This window comes from Scomber japonicus, chromosome 2 (genome assembly GCF_027409825.1).
Source record: "Scomber japonicus isolate fScoJap1 chromosome 2, fScoJap1.pri, whole genome shotgun sequence".
Classification (NCBI taxonomy): Eukaryota; Metazoa; Chordata; class Actinopteri; order Scombriformes; family Scombridae; genus Scomber; species Scomber japonicus.
Window position 1 is genome coordinate 29,033,538 of NC_070579.1, and position 27,573 is coordinate 29,061,110.

General features: G+C 39.2%; 1 protein-coding gene across 1 annotated transcript in view; it reads right to left on the minus strand.

Moving 5' to 3' along the window:
* Positions 1 to 239: 239 nt before the first annotated feature.
* Positions 240 to 27,573, minus strand: part of gcgrb (glucagon receptor b) — a 45,202-nt gene continuing 17,868 nt past the window's right edge. Inside the window, exons 2-14 of the mRNA XM_053331652.1 lie at positions 12,771 to 12,917; positions 12,465 to 12,561; positions 12,238 to 12,345; positions 9,844 to 9,932; positions 9,354 to 9,460; positions 8,747 to 8,903; positions 7,280 to 7,439; positions 5,004 to 5,064; positions 4,722 to 4,791; positions 2,277 to 2,365; positions 1,689 to 1,833; positions 1,106 to 1,147; positions 240 to 763 (exon numbers count right to left, since the gene is read on the minus strand). Coding sequence (XP_053187627.1) covers positions 350 to 763; positions 1,106 to 1,147; positions 1,689 to 1,833; positions 2,277 to 2,365; positions 4,722 to 4,791; positions 5,004 to 5,064; positions 7,280 to 7,439; positions 8,747 to 8,903; positions 9,354 to 9,460; positions 9,844 to 9,932; positions 12,238 to 12,345; positions 12,465 to 12,561; positions 12,771 to 12,824 — 1,593 coding nt within the window. The 5' untranslated portion in view covers positions 12,825 to 12,917 and the 3' untranslated portion in view covers positions 240 to 349. The remainder of the gene's footprint in view (positions 764 to 1,105; positions 1,148 to 1,688; positions 1,834 to 2,276; positions 2,366 to 4,721; positions 4,792 to 5,003; positions 5,065 to 7,279; positions 7,440 to 8,746; positions 8,904 to 9,353; positions 9,461 to 9,843; positions 9,933 to 12,237; positions 12,346 to 12,464; positions 12,562 to 12,770; positions 12,918 to 27,573) is intronic.

Consider the following 27,573-nt stretch of genomic DNA (forward strand, 5'->3'; position numbering starts at 1 on the left):
ATGTAAGGTCAGTGTTGAAATGGCATTCCTCCATATGCACGCACACACACACACACACACGCACACACACGCACACTGAACACCACTAGAATTTCATTTTAATTTATCTAATCATTCCTGATGTCTTAAGTCAATAAGTGCTTTTTCGCTCAAGGTCCCAAAACCAATAAATATTCATTTGCAGCTGGGCTGGTTGAAACGTTACTTCCTGAAATGTTGCGCAGCAGTGAAAAGCTGATCAGTCTTGACTTGTTGGTGCATGATGAACACTAATCTGAAACAGCGATGACCACATTCAATGAGAGTTTGTGTGATGAGGCTTCAGAGCAGGTCATCTTTCTGCCCCCGCTCAGACATTAGTCTCCTCTCCTTCCAGAGGGTAAGTGTGGCACTGCGCCCTCTCTTCCTGAAACACGTCCTCTGTGGTAGTGCTGGCTTGACTGGCGTTGCTTCGGTGGGGCAAAAAAGACAACTGTAAGGTGTGTTTGCGCTTGGCGGGATTGCCTTTCCCCGTCCCATTGCTGTAGGAGACAACTAATCGGCGGTTCTCCTCGGGTGCAGTGGAGCAGGAAGGAGCTCTGTTGGCCTTTTTGAGGTGAGGCGAGTCACCGCTGGGTTCACTGGCATTATTGTCGGGCAGATTGCCAGTAGCGATGCTGCCGCTCTTGATGTGCGGTGTTTGGCTGTGGGTATGGCGGTACTCCTCATCAATGTCCTTACCCAGCTTCCACCTCTTCCATTTTTTCAGCATCTCCGACTGCACCTGGAGGATGAAGGGACAGCACAGAGATAGCAGGGAGACACGTGAAGATTGTGATGAAGATTAAATAAGCACTCTAAGCACTCTATTGGATGAATGTCTCCTGCCAATGACTACATTTAAAAGTTTAGAGATTAGCAGGCGGATGATGTTGTGTCCATTTTGTAGACAAAAGAATTAAGTGGAGCTTGAATAAAGATGGAGCTTTTAGAGATAGCAAAGGAGTGATAAAGGCCAGCAACAGGAACAATAGTTATGTAAAATCTATCTTCTCTATGAAGGGAAAGCAGCAGTGGCAGAGATTAAATTAAAGTGGTTCTCAACATGAAAATACATCTGTCTCACCTCTTTGTTGACAAAGCAGTACAGGATGGCAACAAGCAGGCCCTAAAAGAGAAGGTGGAGTTTTAACATTTAAATCATGACAGATACTGGAAAAGGCCCTCAGCATTCCATCTTATCTTATTGTTATTATTAATAATTCCTGCAATATTCGCTATAACTATCTGCTGTAGAACTTGTCCCTAAAATGCATGAGAGGTCATGACACATTGAGATGTGTGTGATCATACATTGGTTTACTTCAGGTCCATGTTTTACTCTTTCCTAAATGAAAATGACTGGAACATTTTACAGTAAAATAATATAAAAAAAAACATTTTAATATTGTAAATCAGAAGAAGTTAATGTTTGCCGTAGAGCATTTATGATAGAAGCACAGTAGTGCTCAATGCTCTAAAAATATAAGGTGATTGAACATATGAGAGTATACAGTTGGCTACCGAGTGTCATTCTGAAGAAACTGTAGGCTTATAAATGATATGTCTCATAAAAACAGGGTATAAAGAAAGAGAAAACAAGTGTGTGGTGAAATATTGGAGAATGCAAATATGAATGAGTTAAGCTTCTTGTATAGGTGAACTCTGACCTGGAAGGAGTTGAATAGGAGGTCACAGAAGAGGCGAATGAGGCGCAGCATGGAGCCTTTAGGGACGGACTCGTCGATGACGAAGGTGAAGAGGATGGCGTGGATCCCCAGCAGAGGGATGAGAGTCAGAGTAGATTTAGCTAATCTGAACCAGAGTAGAAATAGGGGAAATGCATTTATTATTATTTCAAAATGGATATAGTCTAAACTAAAATAAGGTAGTAAAATGTTAGTTACTCAGTTAGATTTGTTTTCTAATCAAACAAAGTTATGTGTTCCTTCACTGTTTCTCACCAAAACACATTATCTGTATCCTTGAGGCCTAATTCATGTGGTGAATGCATTTCCTTCCCCATAGAACCGACATTGTTTACATTCCTGTTTGCTTGCTATGAGTCTTCTTTCTTTTCTTTGTTAGTGTGATGCTATATCACAGTAATACAGAAATAGCATTAAACCATCTAGAGGATGTACACATGTGTCCTTGCACGTGGCCCCATTTTTAAAAGCATGAATCCATAATGCTGCAGATTTAGGATCAAAACCAGCTCCAGCAAATACACTGCCAATACAAAACATTAGTCTCACCTGAACTTGTAGTCAGTGTATCTCATCTGATGAGCTCTTAGTTTAGACATCAGGATTTTGATAATTCGGATGAATATGAAGAAGTTAATCTGAAACCAAAATAGAAGAGAAGCGAGGTTAAATGGAGGCAAATATGGTAAAAATGGTCTACAGACTTTTGATGAAACCCAAGGACGCTTTTGGCATTTGTGACTTCTTGTGTGTTTGAGAGACAGAGTAAGTCCAAAAAAAGGCCATTATTGGACATATAATTTCTCTCTCTCACACATACACACACACACACACACACACACACACACACACACACACACACACACACACACACACACACACACATAAACAGATCTGTCAAGACAAACATACACAAGTTACCAAACTTGGAGAGCTAATAACTTGAGTGTTGTAATAATTAATGTTTTCTGTCATCAGTGAGGGTTCTGCACTACATCACAGTATGTATGTCTGTGTCTGTGTGTGTGTGTGTGTGTGTGTGTGTGTGTGTGCGCACAAATGGAGTGTATTTAGGTGTGATATGTGTGTGCGTGTGTGAACAAAGCTTGAACTGCAGGGTTGTGTTTGGGATTGTTGCAGGATGACATATAACATTACTTCTGTTACACAACTGTATGATTACAATAAAGAGGAGTGTTTTCCACTGAGTACACAGTCCAGGAAATGTATGGGTTTTGTGTGTGTGTGTACACGTACGCTTCTGAATTAGGTCACAAAGTTTGCTACTGTTAATCTTCTATGTGTGTGTGTGAGAGAGAGTACACGTACACTTTTGCATTAGGTCACAAAGGTTGCTACTGCTAATGTGCACTTGTGCTCATAAGTGTGTCCATCCATAATGTTATTTGTCTCTATGGGAACAAGATGCAGCAAACATGCAGGAATTCAACATCTAAAAAAAGTATGTGTGTATGTGTGTGTGTGTGTGTGTGTGTGTGTGTGTGTGTGTGTGTGTGTGTGTGTGTGTGTGTGTGTGTGTGTGTGTGTGTGTGTGTGTGTGTGTGTGTGTGCGTGTTACAGATTATCTGACCGTGAAAACCAGATGTACATGCCTGGAAGTGCAGGAACAGCAATGAGAGTATATATCATTGAGCCATATATGTTCAGCTTCCAACAAGGGGTGGGAATTCCATCTGGGAGTTGTATAATTTGATTTGATTGATTGACAAATTAGGTTATTTGGAAATTCTCAATTCAGTAAGGCTGCTATCATTTGTATCTGTGTATTAACAGCTGATTCTGGATCCACTTTATTGCTGAAGCTATTGAAGGTGATTACAGGGACTTTAGTAGATAAGATTTCATATGCTTAATGAAATATAATACACTATTTTGTTTGTATTTTCTTTTTATGTGTACTGTCAACATCAACACATTTATCTACTGTACAAGAACACTTGAAATGCAATACTCTGTTTTCTGCATTGTGATTTGATTTTAATGTGGCATGAACATAATCATTATAGCACAAATGCATACATATAAGGAAATCCAAATAACAATGTGTATTATATTTCATTTTATTCTGTGGTTTGATTTTAAAATTTTTATCTTCCATACCTTAGAGGGCTAGTGTGAATTATGTTTATTTGCTTTCTTTCAATCTCACATCTATAAAGTTACAGTCAGTAACCAATTGAGTTAGCTTAATATAAAGACTGGAAGACTCTGTCCAAAGGGTAAAAAAAAACAAAAAACGTCTGCCTACCTACATTTATAAAGCTCATAAATTTATATGTTTTTATATAATTAATACAATCTGTACAGAGGTTATATGCTGGACTATTTCTTGGCTAGCAATGTCAAAATATTCCTTCAACTTTCAAATGACATGCCCACTATCAAACACTGTTGCTCTATCTACAGTATAGATAAAAGTCTGAGAGAGTGACTTTGACTGAGATCAGTTAGCAATTACTGTATGTTCAAAATCAAGAGTAAATGTCCTGTATTAGTGCCCAGCAGTAAGAGCTTGACATCATCAGGAGATCTGAAATGGTCCAGATGTTTGCCTTCGCTGCTGAAATCATGTTTACTTTATAACATCATGAGAAGCTACACTTGACTGCAGAGTAGAATCCTGTTGACACAGAATATTTAGCAAGGAGAGATCAATGTACAACGACTGATGTTAGGAATTTGTAAAATGATTGATAGAAGTCAAAGATGAGAGTTTCAATTGTTTGATGGGTTGATTTTTTTTGTTTCTCCAAAAACTACATTACCTCCAGTACATTTTCAACCTGCCTAGTCCAGATACCCACATACAAACATGTGATCATCTACCCACAGCACCATCTGTCAAGACACAGTTGTCGAATACCACTTGCTGGCTATGTTTGTGTATCTGTAGCTTGATCACATGCCAGAACACTTTGGACTTGAATATCCACTGTCATGTTGGTCAATTACAAGACAGAAAGATAGTCTTACCAGATAAGCAAACAGTATGGGAGAACGGATGATCCACCAATATCCCATGTTAATATTCCTTTCCCAGCACCTGTATACACACACACACACACACACACACACACACACACACACACACACACACAGATTGTAACTTACTGCTGTTGTCACTGTGATTCAGATTTTTTTTACTGTAAAAAAATACAGCCACCTCTCCTCACACGTCACATATATAAGATGATAGATATGTACCTTACAGCCTTTCATTTGATGCAATGGTATTAGAAAAAGGATCAAACTTACTCCTCATTCTCATAGAGATATTTCACTGTGATCCATGGCAATACGAATATGAGTGGTGCACCTGAGAATCAAAGAGGTACAATATGACTTTTCAAAGTTAAAGGGAAATTTAACTCTCAGTATTATTTTTAACCTTGACTTTTTTCTCATCTTTTTGTGTCTAAGTGACTAACAGGGACAACAATTTCTGTATTAAGCAAAAGCACTGCAGGCAGTAGCCAGCAGCAATGTAATGTAATTGTGCCCCATTAATGAACGTACACTAAAAGTGCTTGTTTTTTGCCACGGACAGGCTCAGATTGTTATTATAAGTGGCTGACAACATTATGGAAAGGACCATAGAGAGGAATCCATCCTAAATTAAACCATTTATTGCAACAAATGTTAATACAGTTTTACTTGGCGTTGAAGGCTCCACTCTAAGATGCTCCCTGGATTAGCCAACAGCATGCTGAGCTAAAAACAGGGAGTGCAATGCAAAACCCCCCTGCAGAGTGGGCTGAAAGCAAGACATGAATTGCAGATTGACCCTAGAGCCATGATGGGACCCTGAACCAGAAATGTGAAAGGTTGGTTTGGTGGAGGCAAGCTTTGCCAGCAGCAGTGTGAGCAATAATGAAGCAAGATCAGTATAGGTGGGAGTCATACTTAAAGGGACCGCCTGTGATTGGTGTGTGACTGATAAGGTGTGCTGATTCTATCAGTGGCTGTCAGCTGATTACAGCTAGGGCGTATGACTTCCATGTCCTGCATGAACTAATGCAATGCTTCATTAAACTTTCTGCACTCCAACACAGCAATCTTAACCCAGCACTCTTCTCTCCAACTCTTGACTGAATATTTAGTTGATTTTAACAACTCAACTCTTGCAAGATTTCAGATTGAGGGCATTTTATTTCTCTGTGTGGTTCTTTCCATAATGTTGTCAGACACTTATAATAGCAATCTGATTTTGTTGGTGGTAAAAACACAGTGTGTGAGGGATTACACAGCTGGCTGTTTCACAGCTGCCAGCTGAAGCGTTCTTACTCAATTCTGGACTAATTTAAAAAATTGTTGTCCCCATTAGTCACTTCAACACAAAATATGGGAAAATAGGGTCCAGGTTGAACAATACAGTCATGATTTAGCACTTAATTGATGACAACATACTTTACCCATTTGTTCATCCGAAGCTCCATATCAGACTACTTAGCTGATGTGTTCAACAAATTACAATTGTGCTATATTTATTGTCTATCCCTGTCATGACTATGAAAGTGTTTTTATTACACCATTACCCGAGATGCATCATTAAATATGATTTTCTAATGATCACAATGTCAAAATCTCATTATCTCAAGACATCTAATTCAATTCTCATCTTCACGAATGAAGACTTGAAAGCTCTATAAAACAAAAAACTGCATCCAACCTTGATTAACAGTGATTAAAGTCTGTTATATCAGGATAGAACGAAACTTGGGACAGTAAAATTGGAATTGTGGCACAGCCATTGTTTGCAATCTCTAAACAAGTGGAGGTTTATAAGCTATAATAATGAGAAAATGAAAAAGGTTTGAAATCTCAAGATAACTATATACTGAAAAGATCTCAGAATAGCAGGCTGAATGCATAATATATTTAGAAATGATAAAGGACCGGCCTCCCAAGGTGGACAGTTTGCGGTGCGTGGGACTGTGAGGAGGTTGGAGGTGGAGGATCAGAGGCACTGAGGGGGAGAGTAGGGTGACAGGAGTTTGCAGAGATATGTTGGAGCCAGGTTATGGAGGGCCTTGAAGGTGAGAAGTAGGATTTTGTATTTTATACATGACGCTACCGGTAGCCAGTGCAGTTGGGAGAGGATGGGGGTGATATGGGTCGTGCGTGAGTATGACTGAGGATTCTGGTTAATGATCTGATTAGAGTTTTGCAAGTGGACAAAAGTCTTGATGTATCTGCTCGTACATTCACCCTAAGTTGTAATTTCAGAGCCTGTCATCCAACACCTGCCCACTAGATGTCCTCAGACATATCTGTCACCTCTGTGAATCACCTGACATGCTCTGAGAACACGCACCTGTCAACACAGCTGCTCTGTCATTTTTTATTAGTTTGTGTACACTTCTGTTAACATTTCTGGTACCTGACTAACTTCCTCTTGAGGTTTGATGATAAACATAGAAGTTGCTGATTACTGGTAACCAGTGAGGAACAGTTAAGATATAACAGGCTAAAGTGATAAAGTAGCCAGCAGTTTGAAGTCATCATTGATAGATTTTAGAATTGGTTCTTACCCCAGCCAATGGCCATGTAAATGTAGAAGTATTTCTTCTCACTGAACACAGTAATGACCAGCAGGCTGTGTAGGTAGATGCCCTCCACCAGCAGCCAGTAGTTGTTGGCCATTACACTGTATTGCATCATCACCATGGCAGCACGACACCACGTCACAGCCTGACACACATCAGGACAGGGATAAGGACACAAACAATAAGCGATAAGCGGAAACTCCACCAACATCAAATAAAGATAAAAGACAAAGGTAAATGTCAAATAGTCTGCCTAGTTCAGTTCAATAAAGTTGGACCACAATACTACTCGTATCTTGGCTGACATCATAGGAGAAGGATTGCTGTCCAGCACACACAAAATAACACAACATTTGATTGGGGAATGCACATATATAGCATGTATTTGTTCATCACATTTCACTGCAATAAAAGTTACAACATACTGTAACTGCAAATACATTTCCACTGTCTCTTCCACCATAACACAAGAGCTATCAATCACATTCACAGTACACTTTAAGTGCTTATGGCTTATACTTAATATGGATTGATGCAGACACAGTGTCATTTTGTGCCGTTTTATATGAAATAATGATATGAGATGTATTCCGCCCATGAAAGTTTGGCAAGAAAGGAACACTGTTGGTTTCTTCGTCCTCTGGTGATAGTTTTTTAGTACCTTCACGTTTTTCTTTATGAGCTATTGTATGACACTTATTTACAGGTATATTATGTGACTGTCATCACAAATAGAAATAATCTCATTCATTAGATTTATTTCGAGGGAAAGCCACTTGACCAATACGTGAAGAACAATGTTTTGGCTAAAAGCATTATGCACATCAGTTCACAGATGGAAACTAACAATACAGGTAATTTCAGAAAAAGACAGAATAACATACAGAATTAGAAATTAAGAGATAGAGAATAAAAGACGTTGGTCGAAGTGAATGAGAAATGAAGTGACTAATTAACTCATGAAGTAAACTAAATTCAGACTAACAGTAGGACAGAGGTAGATCTTGGGAAAACAAATACATATATAGACCTATTCAGTGTGCACATCTTAGACGAGGAGTAAACACACATACACACACATTGTATGCATGTACTCACACATACTTACATATACTTGTGCGTATATGTATCTATATGTATATAGATGAAATAACTATTGCTATTTATATTATTATCATTATTACATTTTATTGATTTATTTCTATGTAGTTATTCACTTTTTACTTTTCTTTTTATAGAATTTCAAATATATGTTGACAAAAAGAGGTTCTGTACATTCTTCCACAGAAAAATGCAGATATTCAAAAAATACTGTACTGGTTTCTGTGGGAGTATGTCGTGCAAACATGTGTCTTTTATTAGTGGTATTATATTGTTATTATGCTGTCATGCAAAATAGCTGCATATGCATATTTCTAGCAGACGAAGTTGGTGTGGTGTGTTTGCTCTAACCGGTGCGTTCGCCCAGGCTTGTGACTGAGTGTCACTGCTGCTCCTGGGGTCCAGTGTGAGGGTCAACAGGGCATCTTTAACCAGGATGGACACAGCTCTCAGGATGAAGGAGGCAAACAGGTTCATGTGGATGTTGTTCCTCATACAGTGGAGCTTCCTGTCATAGAGGTGACAGTGTGTGATTTGACTTTGTTGTGCTGCATTCACCACTCTGCATGTAGCAGTTGTTCTTTTTTTTTTACTGAACTCCTTCACTCTCCTCTTCCTTTCTTGGTTTCTGTCCTCCCCTCCTTTCCAGCAGCACCCTTTTTCCTTACTTTGTTTCCTTCCTTGATTCCTACATCCTTTCTTTCTTTCTTTCTTTCTTTCTTTCTTTCTTTCTTTCTCATCATTTCCCTCTTGAATTTGAATCTTCCCTTTCCTCCTTCTTTCCATTGCTCCCTTCTGTGATCTTTCTGTCCTTTTATTCTTGCTTACTGTCCCTCTTTTCTTTTTATCATTGTTCGTCACTCCCTTTATTATGTAATCATTCCTTTACTTCTTCCTTCCCCCTTTTATTTCATTTCTTTTTATCTATTCCTCCTATTCAATCCCTTACATGTCCTACCTGAAGGTGATGAGGATTGCGAGGGCCAGTAGTAGAGCTCCCAGAGAGAGCGAGTATCCCACTGTATACATGATCCGAAACTGACTGAGGATGCGGCCATACTGCTGCTGCAGAGCCAACAGGAGACATAGAGTCTGTTACTTCCATGCGTTGCTTGTACACACACACACACACACACACACACACACACACACACACACATACACACACACACGCCACACTTTAGATTAGATTTAGATTAGATTAGATTTACAAAAAATGTTAAAAAAAAAAAAAAAAAAAAAAAAAGGGTCCAAACAATTATTTGAACAGATGGGGATAATTGCAACACTGACTCATTTCAGATCGTGTCAAGTGTCAACCCACTCACAGTCATAATACTATCTAACCATTTGCTTCTCTTAGCGTCTTCAAACATGAAAACAATTAATGCAACCTCATGCACGAACATGCACACACAGACACACAGTACTGTATACACACACCTCACCTGCCCAGGGTCGTCCTCACATTCGCTGGTATTCTTTGGTGCCCATCGACCATCTTTACCACATACTCTGTAGACCAGACCCTGCTGGACTGTTCACACAGAGACAAGCATTATAAGAATTCATAATTGGATGCTGCATTATTCAGAGTGCACCAAGCACTGAATGTCTGTATTATGGCATTAGTAGTTTATAAGTAAAAAATTAAAGGATGGGTTAACACTTTTTCAGGTTTGTCTTAAATTGTCAGTCAAGTGCCCAAATAAATATTGAAACATGTTTTTTTGCAGCACTAATTTGTCATGTTCATACTGGCCACAAACAGATCCCTTCATAATGCACTTACAATGTGAGCGATAGAGGACACACTCCACAGCCTCTACCTACATGCAACAATATGGAGGAAATGCTCTAATAATCAGTAACAGAATGAATGATTACAGAGAGCAATACATGTGTCAATGTCCAATGTCAAATGAGTCACCATCTATGGCTGTTCACTTTCATTATTCTGTTTATTCTTGTCTGACTTGACTGACCCTCTGTGCTGCAGTGCATTTTTTGGGAGTGAGCTAGTGAAACAGAGGCAAACTTAAACGTGTTGTAGGAAATTGTCTCTCTATAGTTTCTGACAATGGCAGAGAATCCCCTGCCATGCTGCTGGTCCACAGCAGATAACAAAGACAATCTCACTCTCGCATCTACTCACAGCCTCCAAAGGTCACCTGGAGGAAACCTGGACATGAAAATAAACCTTCTGCACAGGTACAGCTGGAGATCAAAGCAGGGCCCTTCATATCATGACACTGTTGTAATATCTGAGCCCCACACCTACACTGACAGTATATGTGAAATCTCCACAGGACAGGTGCTCTGCTCCTGGAGACACAGTATGAAGTCTGAACACCACTCACAGGATGACAGTAGAGTGACAGCTGACTAATCTTTGGTCTTCACATCCAATTATTGCTTACTCTATTCCACTGAAAGCTCTGCACACTCTATTTCACACACATTCATCCAACAGATGTCATATTCTTTCATTCCCACTGAAAGGGAAAGATGTGGGTCAAGCTGTGGGAAGAACTTTCTAGTGGAATAAGAGCACTTCAGGAGCAAGTTTGATTCTCATGTCTTGTCACTGGATAGGCACTGCATCCTTGCTTCTCTCAAATAATCTGACTCCAGTACTTCAATGCAACAAGAGGGCCTACCGAACAGTCATTCAACACTTCTCATTGAGGCGCACTGAAGAGGAGGTTGTCTCTTTATCTTGAATAAAGGGATAAGGGTTTCAACACAATGCTGCTACAGTTAATAAATAATTCAATATGTCTGTCTTACATTTCTAAAGAATTACAAAAATACAGCAACAGCAGCTCTTGTGGTATAAGACGAGCCTGTTGCTTTATAATGTTTCTAGATATACAGCATCCCTTTGAATGTGTCAGTTTAATCCACTCGAGTTTTTCTGCTGCCTACTGTCACATGTTTTGGTGGCAGAGAGGAAATGTAACAAAGACTTCTTTACCCAAAAGAACCCAAAGCATATTAGTCATCTGTCGAGCTCATCTTTCTGATTGTGAGACAGGATATTGTGTTTGTCAGTGGATGAAAACTCCACACAGACAGTAAGAAAAATGCTAAAGGTCAGAGAAAATCTCTCTGTGATCCAAAACCGGTCTCTTCCAACAACGTGACAGGACAGAGTAAGAATATGATTGAAAAACAGAGAGACTATTCCACCAGATCTGTCATTGAGCTAAACAGTGGTGGAAATCACCAAACAGCTGAATTTTCTGAATAATGATGATTTGCTTTGGGCCTACAGAGCTGAAGAAACTAATAAGCTCTACATTTTTAATATTTACTTTTTTTAATTTTTAATTTACTGTAATTAATGAGGACATATCATACTCTTTAAAAAATCTGTATTTTATGATGTTGGTTGGTAAACATGGTTGAATTTCCATAAGGTGATAATATGTTAAAATGCTATATGCAAATCAAAAGCCCAGGCGCCAGCCTGCTCTAAATGCTTTGTTTGCAATGTTACCTATTCTTCCCCCTCATGATGACACATGCCCAAAAATGTCTGTCCTTTGGTAGCCATTGTTGCTAAGGTCATTCTATGGGTTGTTAAATTACTGTATTATCACTTAAAAGTTAAAATACATTGATAGATAATACAGTATATGTGAGGTGTGGTTGAAAACAAAAAAAAAGCTAGTTATTGGATCTTTATACACATAATTGTTTTGTATTTTGGCCACCACTGAACTCTTAACAGTTACATTATTAAACTTACAGTGAATGTGAATAGGTGTATATGTGCAATACACACATACACATATATATGTATATATGCTATATATAAAGACCTCTCACACACAGACCTTTACGATACCATGGAAGGAACCATGGGCAAGAGACATTGACAGTGGTCCCTGGGAGTCCATCAGGCCAGCAGGCGTACTGGTCAAAGGTCCTGTTACACACCAGCCCTGCAGCCGAGAGCAGAGAATGTCATCTGTCACACCTGTACTCAGGGCTTACAGTAGGTTTAGTCCAATGCATGCATCTTGTTCAGATATGAGTTCTTGCTGTGAGGAGAGGGGCTCACCTGTGGTGGGCGGCGTGGTGTCAATGTATTCCAGACACTGGTTCCTGTAGCTGCTCCACTGCTCCTTCAGAAGCTCCAGGGAACTCGTAGAGGAGACCTGCCGGAGAACCAAACATCCTGAAGTTTCATGTTATAATGTTAAAGTCCACACAAGCTGTTCATATCAGTCTCCATCCTGCTTTTGGTTTGATTTAAAGACTGTCAGTAATAATCAGTGGTACTTGAGAAAGACCTCCTAGCATCATGGACAGTCTGTATGTGGGCGTGTAAAAGACAGCAAGACACGAGAGAGTCTGAGAGTTGTACCTTTGTGCAGCTGCAGAGCATGAGCAAGGCCAAGAGGAGACACACCTGGGACATCCCACTGATGCTGGGAGGATGGGGGTTGGTGGGGACCAGAACACAGAGGAGGCCCAACACATGAGGCAGTCTCAGCCTATCTCACTGTGTGGCCTGCAAACATAGTATGGAGCAGCAAGTTAGTGAAGAGACGTGTGTGTGTGTGTGTGTGTGTGTGTGTGTGTGTGTGTATGTGTGTGTATGTGTATGTGTATGTGTATGTGTATGTGTATGTGTATGTGTATGTGTATGTGTGTGTGTGTGTGTGTGTGTGTGTGTGTGTGTGTGTGTGTGTGCGTGCGCGTGTGTGTGTGTGATGGGGGTTGTTTAAACTGCAACTGAAAGAGAGATGGCATGAAACAATAAAGACTAGAGAATCATCGGTAATAGATTCACAGCTTCTCGTTTGCTCGGCCGCATGCACACGCACACACACACACACATACAGTACACACATACATTCACACACATACATTCACACAGAACAGTACATAAATAACGATGAAAACCATGTCTCCACATATTTAAAAAGGTTGAATAATTTCTTATCCTTTTCTAAAGCATATGGGATACCTCAAGTGACTGAAAATCACCATCCACACAATGGATGGATTATGTACATGTCTTATTTTGTCAGTTCAAAGCCCAAACATATTCAATCATGTATGACAAAGAAAAGCATTGAGAGCAGGAAAGAAGTGTGGCATACACTGACTACATATGCATATCTCTATTATTTACATGATGTTTCAGCCCCCAGGCCTTCTTCAGGATCAACAATAATAGTAGGGCACACACACTGGTATGGTATGTGGGCCATACTGTAGAACCACATCTGATGGTGATTTGACAATCATGTTCCACCATTAGGGGGAGAAAAACAATCAAGAAGCCTTCAGTGAATCAGAACTCTTAACAAATGGTGGCAGGAACTACAGCTAAACACTTTAAACAAAGTGACAAGAACCATTATGTCTCATAACACATAATATGTGGTAACAAACTGTAATTTATGCCTCTATATTACAGTATAGAGCTTTAAACAATACAGTTTGTTGGTTAATAGATATACAGAAAATATTAAACCCCAGCTGTAAATGAACATCATAAACAACTTCCAATAAACAAATATCTAATAAGCAGAGGTATAATACAGAAAACACAATGGGGAAATGTGCAAAGACTTATGACTTAAAGTCATAATCTATATTCAATCCATGATGTGACAGGGTTCTCAGACAGTAGATCCAATACTTTTCCCTTGTGGAAAGTAAAACATCCAAGTTATCTCCTCCTGGTGCAGAGCAGTGATACCCTCTCAATGCCAACATATCTTATCGAGGATATAGGGTGATTATATTTTTAAAAATGTGTTGCTACTCTTGGCATATTTGTTTGAAAATGACAAACAATTATTTGATTATCAAAATAGCTGTTGATTAATTTTCTGTCAATCAACTAATCAATTAATCATCTTTTGTAGAAATAAACTGTGTGTTACAACTAAACACATGAAATCTCTGCACATTCATCTGTGAATGTATTGCCAAATCGCCACACAAAAGTATCAATTGTGGTAGCTCTACAGATGAGGGGATGATGGGATTGGACAATAGGACAGTAGTGGGAAATGGGTCAGAGGAGAGGACGGTGAGATATTTTCACATTATCACATTTGTCCCTGTCTCAAGCCTTTTAGACTCTGTGGGTGAAATCTATGACACAAAACCCCTAAAAGTGACTTAAAATGGCTTGAATCGTCCATGCGAATGTGTTGATTTCCATGACAGGTGCTTTCCTGGGGCGTCAGTTGACTAATCTTGACCAACGAAGTTGGAGAACAAAACGAAATCTGAAACGTTTCTGCAAAAAACACCTTGACCATGGAAACATTTTTGGCTAAAACGTTTCAAATTCCATTCTGTTCCAGTCTCTCCAGCCATGTTTGTGTATTTCTGCAGGTGTGTGTGTTTGTATCCATGGCACTGCATTGCTGTACCTGACAAACATAAGCTAAACATTGATAGCCTGACATGTTATCACAGCACACAGATGGTCACCTTCATTTTGAAAGGACTATATTGCAAACAACTATTCAGTGAACTGCTGCTGTGCTTGCCTCCTGTAACAGGCCTTTCATCTTGTGTTGTTACAGTAATAATAATCTTCCTATTTATGACCATATGCTGCTCTCATTGCCTGAGCAGCAAAACAGGCAGAGACCAGATAAACAGACACACAGTTTACACGCTCCTGCAGGCATATTTTCATATAATCTACATGTCTGGTACACAGAGAGAGATTAAACTGCCACAATGGAAACATTTATGATGAAATACTGTGATGAATTTATTGGTGAAGGATGTAAATATGAATATGAATTACAGGATAGTTCCTTATTACAATAACTATGAAATCAAGTAACCCTAAAATGAATATGATGTGTCAAACAAGTCCTTTCAGTCCTGTCCCTCTGTTACCCTTAGGTCCTGCTTTGTTCACTCTGTTAGATCATGGTTTGAAGGATGAGTGTGGTGAAAAATAGATATTCTATAATGTTCTTATCACTAATAAGTCAACACAATGTATTTCAACTAAAGAACCATTAAAAAGTCTGAACTCCATTCATATATTCTCATTACACATGGCTTTAAATCTGTGATGTGGATAATCTATGTGGATAAGGAAAAACCTATTGATACAGTGTGAAGGCACTCAGAACATATTGCGATCAGATCAGCCAAACTCCATTTGGATGTGATCAAATCCCAGGTGTAAAGCAGGGGATCCACATTCATGAGAAAGAAATCAGGCCCATATGTGTGTCTGCCATGAACTTCTTGGTGTCTTTAGGCAGGCAAAGTATGGTCAACAGTCCATGATGTGTTCTCGGTTTCAGATAATGGTGAACCCATCAGAGTGATCTTTTTTTTAACTTTAAAACTTTTGATTTTGTTGTCTGCTGCCTTCTATAAGATAAACTCTTTTTTTTCTGAAAATGCTGTTCCGTGGTTCAGTTCATAACGTTATGATAGTAAACAGTTGTTCTACGCATTAATAAATCTGATTTGTTGATTAAAAAAAAAAGGTGTGCCCCAGAGTTCAGCATTGGGATCACTTTAAACAATTTAAATGGGTCTAAAATTAATTTTGTCATAAAATATTTTGCCTTATGAATTTTAAGTCAGGTCATTTTTGACTAAACTCGATTTGAGGTTAAAGAGGACACTTGTACTTGGCAGTTCATGTAATTTCATCTCTAAACATCCCTTGTATGCAGTCACATATATGGATTTCCATGACTTTCAAGAACAACTGGGTGGCTTTACTAACACGGGTAATGGGCGTGTGTTCATGTGTGCCATTGAGCTGCTAATGCTTGAGCACAGGGCAACGCATAACTCCAGGATTGTCTGAAACCTTATTGATCTCACAGACAGGTTTCAATGCTGTCACTGCTTTTGGGTGAAATTTATCACAGCAGTGATTCTCCAAAATGTCAATGTCACAGAGAGCTAAATAATCCAGTGGTGTACATAAAAATATAAAGATCCTCTAAACTGGTGTTAGTGTTTCAAACCACATTGATGTTCCAATATGCCTCTCCAGTTCAGGTGCTTTTCAGGCTCTGGCCTGAATAATGAATTAGTTTCAAATGCCTCTACAATACCCTAACATGGTTTAATTTTTAATTTTATGTAAATACACTCAGTGAAGCCTTGCTTTGAACTTCTGCTGTCACAGAGCCAATGCTTCATTATTGTAAATAGCTGGGCTGGACTTATTTTACATGACAATTCAGGGAATAAAGCTCAGTGTCCATATCCTATAACCATGTGATAAATATGGAACTGTATTTGTGTGTTATTAGGAGAGAAACAAAGTGCACAACTATGCTCACTGATTTGTTTAAGCACAATCAGCCTGTGTGAGTCATGTTTTTTGCTTTGAAATATTCTTGAATGATGTGGTATTCATATGAGGCCGCATGTAAACCGGGGCTGCACACACTCTTTCTCTGGGTGTACGTGTGGTGTCCCAAGAGAGATATTTGCTTAAACAGCTGTAAGTTAAGCCATAATTTGCATTATCTATATATCTCATTCTCTCTTATACACACACACACACACACACACACACACACACACACACACACACACACACACACACACACACACACACAAAACATGTTCCCTTTTCTCTTTTGCGATGAATTTGGTGGAAGAAGAAAAGATAATTACTGGTTTACTGTATTTTGCACTCTTTGTTCATAATGCAAATTATCACCAGATGAGGCCAAAACCTGCTCACCTCCATGTACTAATGAATGAAACAACATTAATGATAATGATACTGTTCTTTATCCTTTTGTTTGAATTATCAATACTCTGTCTGTCCCTTTCATTCACATTTTTCATAATGAAGGACAACGTGTGGCTTGCTCTTTCGTTTTCGTTCTCAGTCTGCATCCAAGTATATGAAGTAAGACTGTGCCTCTCTCCTCCCACACATTTCCACTCGACTGCACAATATGCATGCTTCTCATGGGGAAAAAAGAGCAAAAGAAAAGCTGAGGGAGGCACAAAGAGATGTATGTGACAGATGATCATTTGAAAATCAGAGTAAAACTCCCTATCACACATCAAGGGCACTGATCTCAAATGATCAAATGACCAATAATGAGGTCTATCAAGAAAACAGATGGATCCACATTATCATTCCGGTCATGCTATCTGCTGCACTGTTCATTTGTATTTGTGACATAGTGTTATTGAATAATTGCTTCACCCACCACGAGCACCTCCCAATTAAGTAGTTTAAATCAATAAGTCTTCTCTATGTAGTGAGGAGTGGGCAATTAGGCAGAGTATGAGGAGTATGTAGGTGGTAACAGAGATATGAGTGCAGCGGCTGTAATGGAGCTAAACAGAGCTGTAATTATGCTGTTTCTGCCCCAGTGAGTCGCTCTGCCCCGCATGGAGACTGACAGCCAACTGCTCTTAAACTCTGATGACTTTCCCCTGCATTACTTTATTCCTTTATTTCTGTCTTTCTAGCTTTCAGTCTATTTATAAGGGAATAATTCCAGTTTCAGCGGCTTAGTTCATCTACATTACAAAAAAAATACTCCTAAAATAAACCTTAAATGGCCTTTTGTTGTTTCCCATGTTATTTGCCAAATAAAAAAACAGTCGCTTTTCGTGTAAGACATTCAAATGTTTTTGATGACTCAAATTTGGGGATGTTGACATAAACAGATACAATCAAATGTGATTTGGAGTGACTGATTAACCTTGAGCTGTGTTTACATTTCCAGAGCTCAGATGATATCTAATTTATTCATTTCTTTTTTTTACTCCTCCTGAAAACAGCATTTATAAAGTGCACTTATAAAGTGTGGCCAACAGTTGTCTACGGCTCCACAAGACCCACCTTCAAGTGATCCAATCTAATGTAAGGGATTGGATTTAAATCCCTAATTATCTAATTTAAAGTAAAATATGTAAAGCTTTAGGACCCTGCCTTGTATTGTTATTATAAGTTTGGTTAAAAAGTTTGAATTTCATGATTGGAATATTAATAGTAATATGTCAGTGATTAATATATCAAAAGATGATGCATTTTTGTTCCTCCTCTTCCACTCTTGTGGTCATATATTTTTTTTCATCAATAAAGCTTTTATGAACTCTCAGCTAAAGAGTTACACCATCATTCAGTCAGGGATGCTATAACTAAAGTTTGTTTTGGTGTTATGCTCCCAGGTTTCAAGATATCAGTCTCTGAGATTTCTGCTTGCACCACAGTACAATGGATGTGAATTAGTATGTGTTGTTCAAATACAGTAACTGAAACATTAAGTTTAACGATTTGTCCTCAGTTTCCACCAATCATTTTCTTTAGAACATATTTCTACAAAAGAAATGAAAATTAATGAGGCAGCCCACTGAGGTTCTGTATTGGCTGATTGGCATCAACTGTTCTCAATATGCTTCACCACCATTGAGCCATTCACAGCTGTGTAGCCAGTAAAGTCCAAAAATATTCATGCAGGTGTAAAGTACAGACATTAAAACATGATATTTATCGCTTTTGCTTTGCTGATTATACTCATGCTAACACTGAACCTCCCTCCACTACTCCAACCTCCCATTTATATGATGTTTTTATATTGTTGATTTAACTAAGATTTATGTTTATGAGACGGATTAGCTCTCTTAGCCGAAGCCTCGTCACTGCTCAGATCCTTTGAGAGCTTCATCCTCTAAGTGCTCAATTTACTGCCATAGAAGTGTCAGAATGAATGAACAGTTTGGAATATCTGCTTACGGTAAGACAGAGACTGTTTCTAAAAAGACACGCAGCTGTTGACGATTTTGTAGGAGATTTTTCAGAGCTTGATTCACCTGCATTGTGTTGGCGTGAATGGAATTTTGTATTTACAGCAGAAATGTTAAAATGGAGATCTTAAACATGTAAAGAAACTTGGCTAAATACCACTAGAGTTAAATGAGATTTTTTTTTTCTTTTGATGAACTGATCCTAAAGTGTCATACACAAACAGCGAGGTTGTGTGCACAAATCTGAACTATGTCCTTTAACCCCCTCTCCCAGCACTCTTTTCTGGTTTCTGTCCTCTTCACTGACAGTTCACAGTGGGAAGATCAAGTGAATTTGGTTAGTGACCATCACAAGGGTGTGTGTGTGCGGGTGTGTTTGTGTGTGCGTGCATGCGAGCGTATGAGACAGTGTTATGATTAACTGAGTTGGGTGATGGAGGTGATCCAGAATCTGCTCGTTCAGCAGATGTTACGCTTCAAAAACAGAGCAAGAGCCACCTTTTTTTCTTTTCATTGCTCTGTCCTTTCTCCCCTCATCAGAAGCCATCCTCCTCATTTCAACACTCTTCCATAACTCTCCGACTGCTCAGAAGAAAAACTTGTCAGAAAGGAAAAAAATGCCATTAACCAAGGCTTTCACAGGGATTGTCTTCTCCTTCCTGGTTCCCTAACTTATTATTTCTTTTGCCATCTCGAGGGAGAATTGTCTGGCCATCTTGTTTCCTGTCCAATTGGCTCATGTGGGAGGACGGCATAGTGGGATACACAGATATAGCAGGATCTGATGGATGTGAACTTCAGTCCTACTGTATATAGCTTCTGTATGCACTTCAGACAGGAGCAGAACTAATCAAAATACTCCTCTAAAATGTTATTTTTTACAAAAAATATCAAGTACATATCAAAAGTTTGGACACACCTTCCCTTTCTCTTAAGAAAGTGTGTCTTTTGATGATGTCCCATTGGTACTTTAGCACCATGTCTAAGAGATGTGAAGTGAGCGTGAAGTGTTTTTCACTCCTCACCGTCTGTAGAAAACACAGCAGAGGCAGTTTTCTTCTTCATGGTTCTCATATTAGATAGTGGATATGGTTTGGCTCCCAGCACAAATGAAAAATATCATTCAACCGTCATCACTTCCACCTAGAAGACATCTGGGTTGGAAGGCAGTTTGGTTACTGCTGAGCCACTGGCAGCTGATCTCTAAATTCAGAATAAGGTGGTATTTCTGTCTTGTACGATGAAATCATAGCAATGCTGCATCTGAGGGCAAGTGTCCAGTGGACTCGAGGGTGTCCAGATGAGCATCGTAAAAGTTGCGTGTGAACGAAGGAGAGAAAAGGAGATAGAGTGAGAGGGAGAGCACGTGGGAAGAAGGCTTGGCCAGTACATACCATTCTCAGTGTCCCGTGGAGATTGCCAAGAGCCAGACCCTAAAATCTCAGCCATGCGCTCCCTGGACTCCTCCATAAAAATGCTTTACTTATACCACAGATATCCTGCTTGCCATATATCCTCCTTCAACCTCACATTGCTCCCATATACAACCCCTCTCCTATGGAAACAAATGACAGCACATTCCCCTGCCAGCAAAAACACACACACACTTACACAACCAAATGAAGTTATAAGTAGAAAATCTATTACATCATGTAACTTAGATTTACTGTATTGCAGATGCATAAATACTCCAAGTGGTGCCCCATCTTTGTCCAATTAGTTAAAGCTACAGCAGCGAGTCAGTTTAGCTTAGCATAAACAAAGAAGAAATAAACAACCACAAAGGTTCATTTCCTATGAAACATAAAAAATAAAAGCCAATTGGAAGTGTTTCCTCTGGTTTCCTAGCAACCACAATGTGATGAAGAACTTCACCTGGTCAAGAAATTATTCAGCACATAACAGCCCAAATATTAGCGAGCTTTAGAGATGCTGCAAGGTGTTTTTGGTTACCAGCAGACAGACGCAGGCTAGCTGTATCCCCCAGCTTCATATTTACAGAAATAAACATATTGTACAGACATGGGAGTAGTATCAATCATTGAATATGTGGACAGCATATAGCATGTTTCCCAAAAAAGAGGCTATTCACTATCATTGGATATATAGTTGTGGACAGTGGACAAGTTACTTCAAAAATATGATTTGTGCTGATGGAAAAAGAAGAAAGACTTTCACATGGTATATTTTGTAATAAATACACTTGAAAATAGGAAACCAGACATTTTGGTTTACCAAGCAACCAGCCTACAGTCTACAGGTATTTACTGACTGCTGTGCTCATTGTGAAACCGCTCAATCACACACCCTTCAACCCTGAAAACAAGATTCCTGAATGAAGACTGACCAGCTGCTAACTACAGAAAGCTAAGAGACATAATAGGCTGAAGGAGACATTACATGCAAACAAGATGACTTTAGAGTTACCATATTCGACTGCCTCCCCATATCTCCAGCTCCTGTGCCAAGACAACACATCTTGACCAGCAAACAAACCAAACCCGAGAATATCAAAATAACTGAGCATTACTACAGCACTACTGTAACAAAAGTAACTAGGTACATTTAATCAAGTACTGTACTTAAGGACAATTTTTAATAGTACTTTATATGTGCACCCCACTATGTTTCAGTGGGAAATATTGTACTTTCTACTCCACTACATTTTTTACTTTTCAGACAAAGATTTGACACAGTGAATAATATAACAATATTAAAATATTAGTTAAGTATTTCAGTGGTCACATTTCAGATGTCTATGAGTTGTTAACAGCTCCACCAAATAGTAATTTTCCCTCTAAACTTCTCACATTTAAATGAATGTTCAAATGATCCAATATTTCACCAAAAATCAAAGATTAGAGGAAAAGGTTGTGAACCACTGGACTAAACTAGCTAACTGTATATAAAGTAGTGTAAACTAGCTCCACCTCCAGCAGCTATATACTATAATACTCTGTAAGGCTGCTAATACTTTTACTTAAGAGGGATTTTATATGCAGGACTTTTACTTGTATTGAGTATTTTTACATTGTTGTATTGGTACATTTACTTGACTAAAGGATCTGAATACTTGTTTCACCACTGATCACCATAGATGTAAAAGGACAAAAGGACAGGTGAACCAGGATTGATCCATGTTATCTCCCACAGCTCTATCTCTGAGGGGAGAAATGTCACAAGTGAGTGTGTTAGTGTATAGTATCCAAACTAACCCTCCAACCTGTCTGTCATGCAATTGCTGAAGGTGTATCTGCTAAACACCTCCCGACACACACCGTCACACCTGTGACAGCCGCAAACATGAGGGACACAAACTGGTCTTGGACAGCCTGATATACCACAGTGACCTGCATGACATACTGATGATCAGGAGCTGTTTTTATGGACTTTATAATGCACAAATGCTGGTGTTAAAACAAAAGGCTGCAGGCATTTAAGGAAGAAGGTATGAAATATTTTTAGTCTTGTTCCTATAAATTGGTTCTGTCTCCATGTGTCATCTCTGCATGTGTTCGCCCGCATGCATGCATGGACGTGCACTTAAAGGAATGTATAAAGACAATCATGGCACCCACATCATCACCACAGGGTGAAAACACACACTAGATGGGTGGGTCAGGGGCATACACACACACCGTTCTTCTGACCGTCAGTTAGAAACTGTCTGAACAGCACTGAGTAAACATTTGGAGAAGTGTGAGTACATAATTACAGCAATAACAAACCAATTCTGCAGTCTGTACCACAAGATTTAATTCACACACCATTTTATATACATTTCTGACATACATTTGGGAAATTTGGGGAATCTGTAATTTGGATGTTATTTTGAGTCATTTTGATTTGATGTTGCCATTTCAATTCTGAAGATCACCACACACCACTCGTAAACTACAAAATGCAACCTGCATCCTCTTAAAACAAACAGACACATAACCAACAAAAAACAGCCTTCAAATTATGTCTGCCTAATTGGGACAAAAGTTTGATCAAACCAAATCTTTACCTGCACTAACCAAAAATCAAATGCTATTTGTGAGGCCTTGTGGCTGAAAAAGCAATGTTCTACAATACAGAAAACATCTCTAGACTCAAGGCAAAGAGGCTGGAAAATGTCCTTCAGAGCACCACATCCCTTCCTGCCTTAGCAACCATGGCTGTTGTTAAATAGCAGATGTCGGTTAAATACTTTAAAGCTACAGAAAATGTGACATAAATGGAAAAAAAACAACCTTCTTGTCCATTGTGAAAGAGTGAATACAAACTTAGCCTTGAAACATATTTGTATTATCAGAGGCGGATGTGAGCATCTTCGGCATCGTTACCATGACGGCAGTGAATCAGATCACATACATGGGTGTCTCTTTATGGGATTAAAAACCTTCAGGACCATTTTGTGACCATTTCAATGTTCGGAAACCATTTGTGAAAATAATCCCTGTCATTTCTGGTTTCATCTGCTTTTGCCTTTCCATTCTTGTCATTTTACGTTGTTTTTTTTGTTCCGAGGTTTAATCACTATCACAATTCAATTTCCAAGGTAGTATTTCGTAACTTCCTTATAAAAACTTTACTACTACTACTACTACTACTACTACTACTACTATTATTATTGTTATTATTATTATTATTATCATTATTGTTGTTGTTGTTGTTGTTATCAGTAGTAGTAGCTTTAGTAGAAGACCACAACATTTGAAAGCTTGTAAACATACTTAAATATATGAATCACTTTAATTTTTATCCAAAATGTAATTTGCATGGTATTATTTAGAATTTATGTTAAGAGGTTAAAACCACCACATGGGAACATGACATTTCCTTGTTTTCAAAAATAAGCAGCTGGTAGTTTTGTCTTTGTGTTTGTGGATACACAAACACAAAGACGAGTTAAATCTGTATGCAAAGAGAGCCAGTCTTTCTGAGCTGTATTGGCAGACAGAGTTCTTAAACATTCTCATTCCCCTCTTACTTCTCCACACGCCACTCTCATTGGCGGTCTGTGGTCTTCGCTCCGGGATCACATCTATAACCTCCGCAAACCTCTCAGTATGTAACTGAAATGCTCAGAGCAGCTCAGAAGTCTGTGCTGACCTTTAGTCCTGACTGATCCTGGACACGGGACTGACAGTCACCTGCCCAAATCCTGTTTCCTGCTTTATCAAATGTCCATCGTAACAGTTAAACAAAGCTGCTCTGTGTTAGGACTTAAACCAGACAGATTATGCACCAGTGAGTTTAAAGTAACTTAATAGCAAATAATTGCCCTTTTAAGAAAGGCTTTTCTGACAGTGCCTGGTTTTCCTTTGAGACTTCAGTAGTCTGATTTATGATGGACACCCAGAGATTTAGTGTTTTTCTGGCATCAAATACTTCTGCACAGCTGCATCAGCGACTTAAAAGTAGTGATGAATCGAGGGTATATATTGTTTTCATCCCCTTTTCTGAAAAGAAATAACTGATTTTCATGCTGCTTACAAATCTCGCACTTTTGGAAGATTCATTCAACAGCTGATTTCCATTCAGAGTAGATAACATTTTCCCTAAAGTATTAACCTTCAAGTGTTAAACAACAAGCTAATCCATGGTAGTGTCCTTCATCACGAATACACCCACTTAACATGTTGAGTGTATCACTGTAATCAATTCTAAACCTATTAAAAAGATGAAAGTGAGCCAATTTGTCTCTTTTCCCAAATCTTTCTGAATGATTGTATTTGCAGCATGGAATCTCTGTAAGTATGAAAAGTAAAGCAAGCAAACAGAGAGGGCACAAATTGGGTCCATTTCTCTCTGTCAGATAAGATACATTTCAGATCTACAGTATGAAGAAACATAATTACATAATTCTATTAAAGCTAAATAGACCCATATGTGCTAGAGGCAGCTGAGGACACAACGCTTAATCTTTGTCTCTGTGAGTGTATCCATGTGTCCTGAAGGGCCTGGCTCATGACATAGCTGTGTTTGTTGGTTTGCAGTCTTACTCCCTTTAAATCATATTACAGATCATCAGATTTATTAACAGGTAAAAAGCACATCAAAACCTCAACCACTGTTAAATTCAAGCCACTGTTTAAAATGCTTAATGAGTATCCGAGAAAGAAATTATCTTTGTGCGCAAAAATGAGAGAAAGAAACCTTCCAATACCTAAAACCAATCCTGAGCAGAATGAGAGGGTTGAGTGGTTAATAAAGAAACAGCTGAAGTGGATCCCTCCCAGAACCAAGGGGAGAGTAATGTCATTTCTATTGACTAAATCAAAGGATTTTCATGGGTGGTAATGTCATTTCTCAAGTGAAGGGTGAAGAGAATTTCTATTAGGTTAAATAGGCTCGTTTAGGTGGATGCTTTAATCAAAATGAAATATAATGAAGAAGAAGAAATGGCCTTCCTTTTAAGGACATCAGTGAGGACACTACAGTATTAACCTCTCAAACAAATAAAGACATCTGCCCAGAGGCCTGTACTACGAATCTGGATTAACATACCCGGGATATCTCTCCGTTACCTGGGTTGACTTACCCAGACATTCGCAATCTGGGATAAGCGGTACTACGAAACTGGTTATCAACTCTGTAATTGAACCCAGGGTTTTCCAATCTGGATCACTGTGCGCTCACATAAAAGGGGAGGTGTTTGCAGCGTCTGACCAATCACAAACATGGAGAAACCCTGCAGAGCAGACTACTTTACCATGGAGGAGCAGACAATTATTCTTAAACAATATGTAGAATTCAATCACATCACCAGGCCAAAAGCAACTCTGATGTAGCAGCAAAATCCAGGAAGGAGTGCTGGCAGAAAATTGCCGACCCTGTTAATGCGTAAATTCGTGAGATTATACAATATTAATAAATTGGACAATATAAACGTACTCTGATCACTCAATTTCACTTTATTACGGCACAGACGTACGTTTCAGGCAGAACGCTTCCTCAGTGCCCTCCCTTTCATAGCGACATTAAGTTCAACATTCAAAATACAAACTTATTTTGCGATTCAACCATTTGAGTGAATGATGTCAAACCAACTGTATTACAGACTAATATCCCTCATGTGCCTCGAGGATTGTTTTTTTAATATATATTTTGGCCAATTAAAAAATTGCATCTATCCCTAAAAACTCTTGCTCTCCTAAGCGCTCCTCTCACGATCCGTGCACCAATATTGACAGGATCTTTTTATAAGAGAACTGATTGGTCAGGAGATGGTGCTTTTATACTCGTTGATCTCAGGCGGGGAGTTCCTGTCCTCTGAAAAGAAGCCAATGCAGAAGTAACTTAGAGCTGCATTCTATCAAAAGGCCACCAGGGGGCGATCGTTTTGTGTTCAAAAAGACTTCCGGCTCTATACAAGTCAATGGAGAATTCACCAATTTCTCACTTGATTTCTAACCTCAGTGAACGTTTTCAAAATGTGTTTATGGTCTCAATCCCTAGTTTAAAGCCTTCTTCAATGCAGTATGATGTTCATTTGTGACATTTTGGCCTCCCTGATTTTATATTTGACGATAAAGCAGGCTACGGGGCTACGTTGTGATTGACAGGTTGATTGACCAATGTCCTTGAGATCCAGCCCTCGCAACCAATCGCAGCCTCCCCACTCCGCCGTTGGCCTCGCCCATACTTCCGTCCATGACTCCGCCTCATGCCCATATAAGTAGAATCCGTGTTCTTTTTTTCCCGGGATGCACCTGAAATGTTCAAGATGGCGCTGCCTAGATTCGATACTATTGGCTTCCGAGCAGCAGTCCACAAACCAATGGGTGATGTCACGGATGTTACGTCCATTTCTTATATACAGTCTATGGTTGATCTCTTAGCAAGAACATAACCTGCTCCGGAGCAGGTTAGCTGTTAAGCATAAGTTACCATGGTGATTTACCCCGGTAAGAAGTAAACCAGCTTCGTAGTATGGAAAACCCAGGGTTAACCCTGAAGTTACCTCAATAAGAGAAAATCCAGCTTCGTAGTACAGGCCTCAGATTTACAGGCTGGCAGAATCACAACAACCAGGTGGCTCTGCTCAATGAAGTGGCACTATAGTGTCAGGCCTTCCCAGGGTGTTATGCAATCAAATCTTAAAACAATTTAAGGCCTTGCACAACAACACAGGTGTTTTCAATTATTCTGGCTGAGAGCACTCTGCTCAGGTTGAAGTTGGCTCGGACTGTGCTGGGAGTTGGCTGAGTTAATGTACTAATGGACCTCGGCTCTTTCCCAGAAGATATTTTGACTTGTCATTGGAGGAAAAGCACGTGTTATCAATAATCACTTTCTTCTGAAGTGAATTAACATGTCACCCATTACAGCTGTGTGGCTCATTGATGGGTTTTTAATAGTTTTTGGACAACAAGGGAGGTCTACAGCACAGAGGATCAGGATATATCAGGCTATGGACACACACACACAAACATCACATTCAG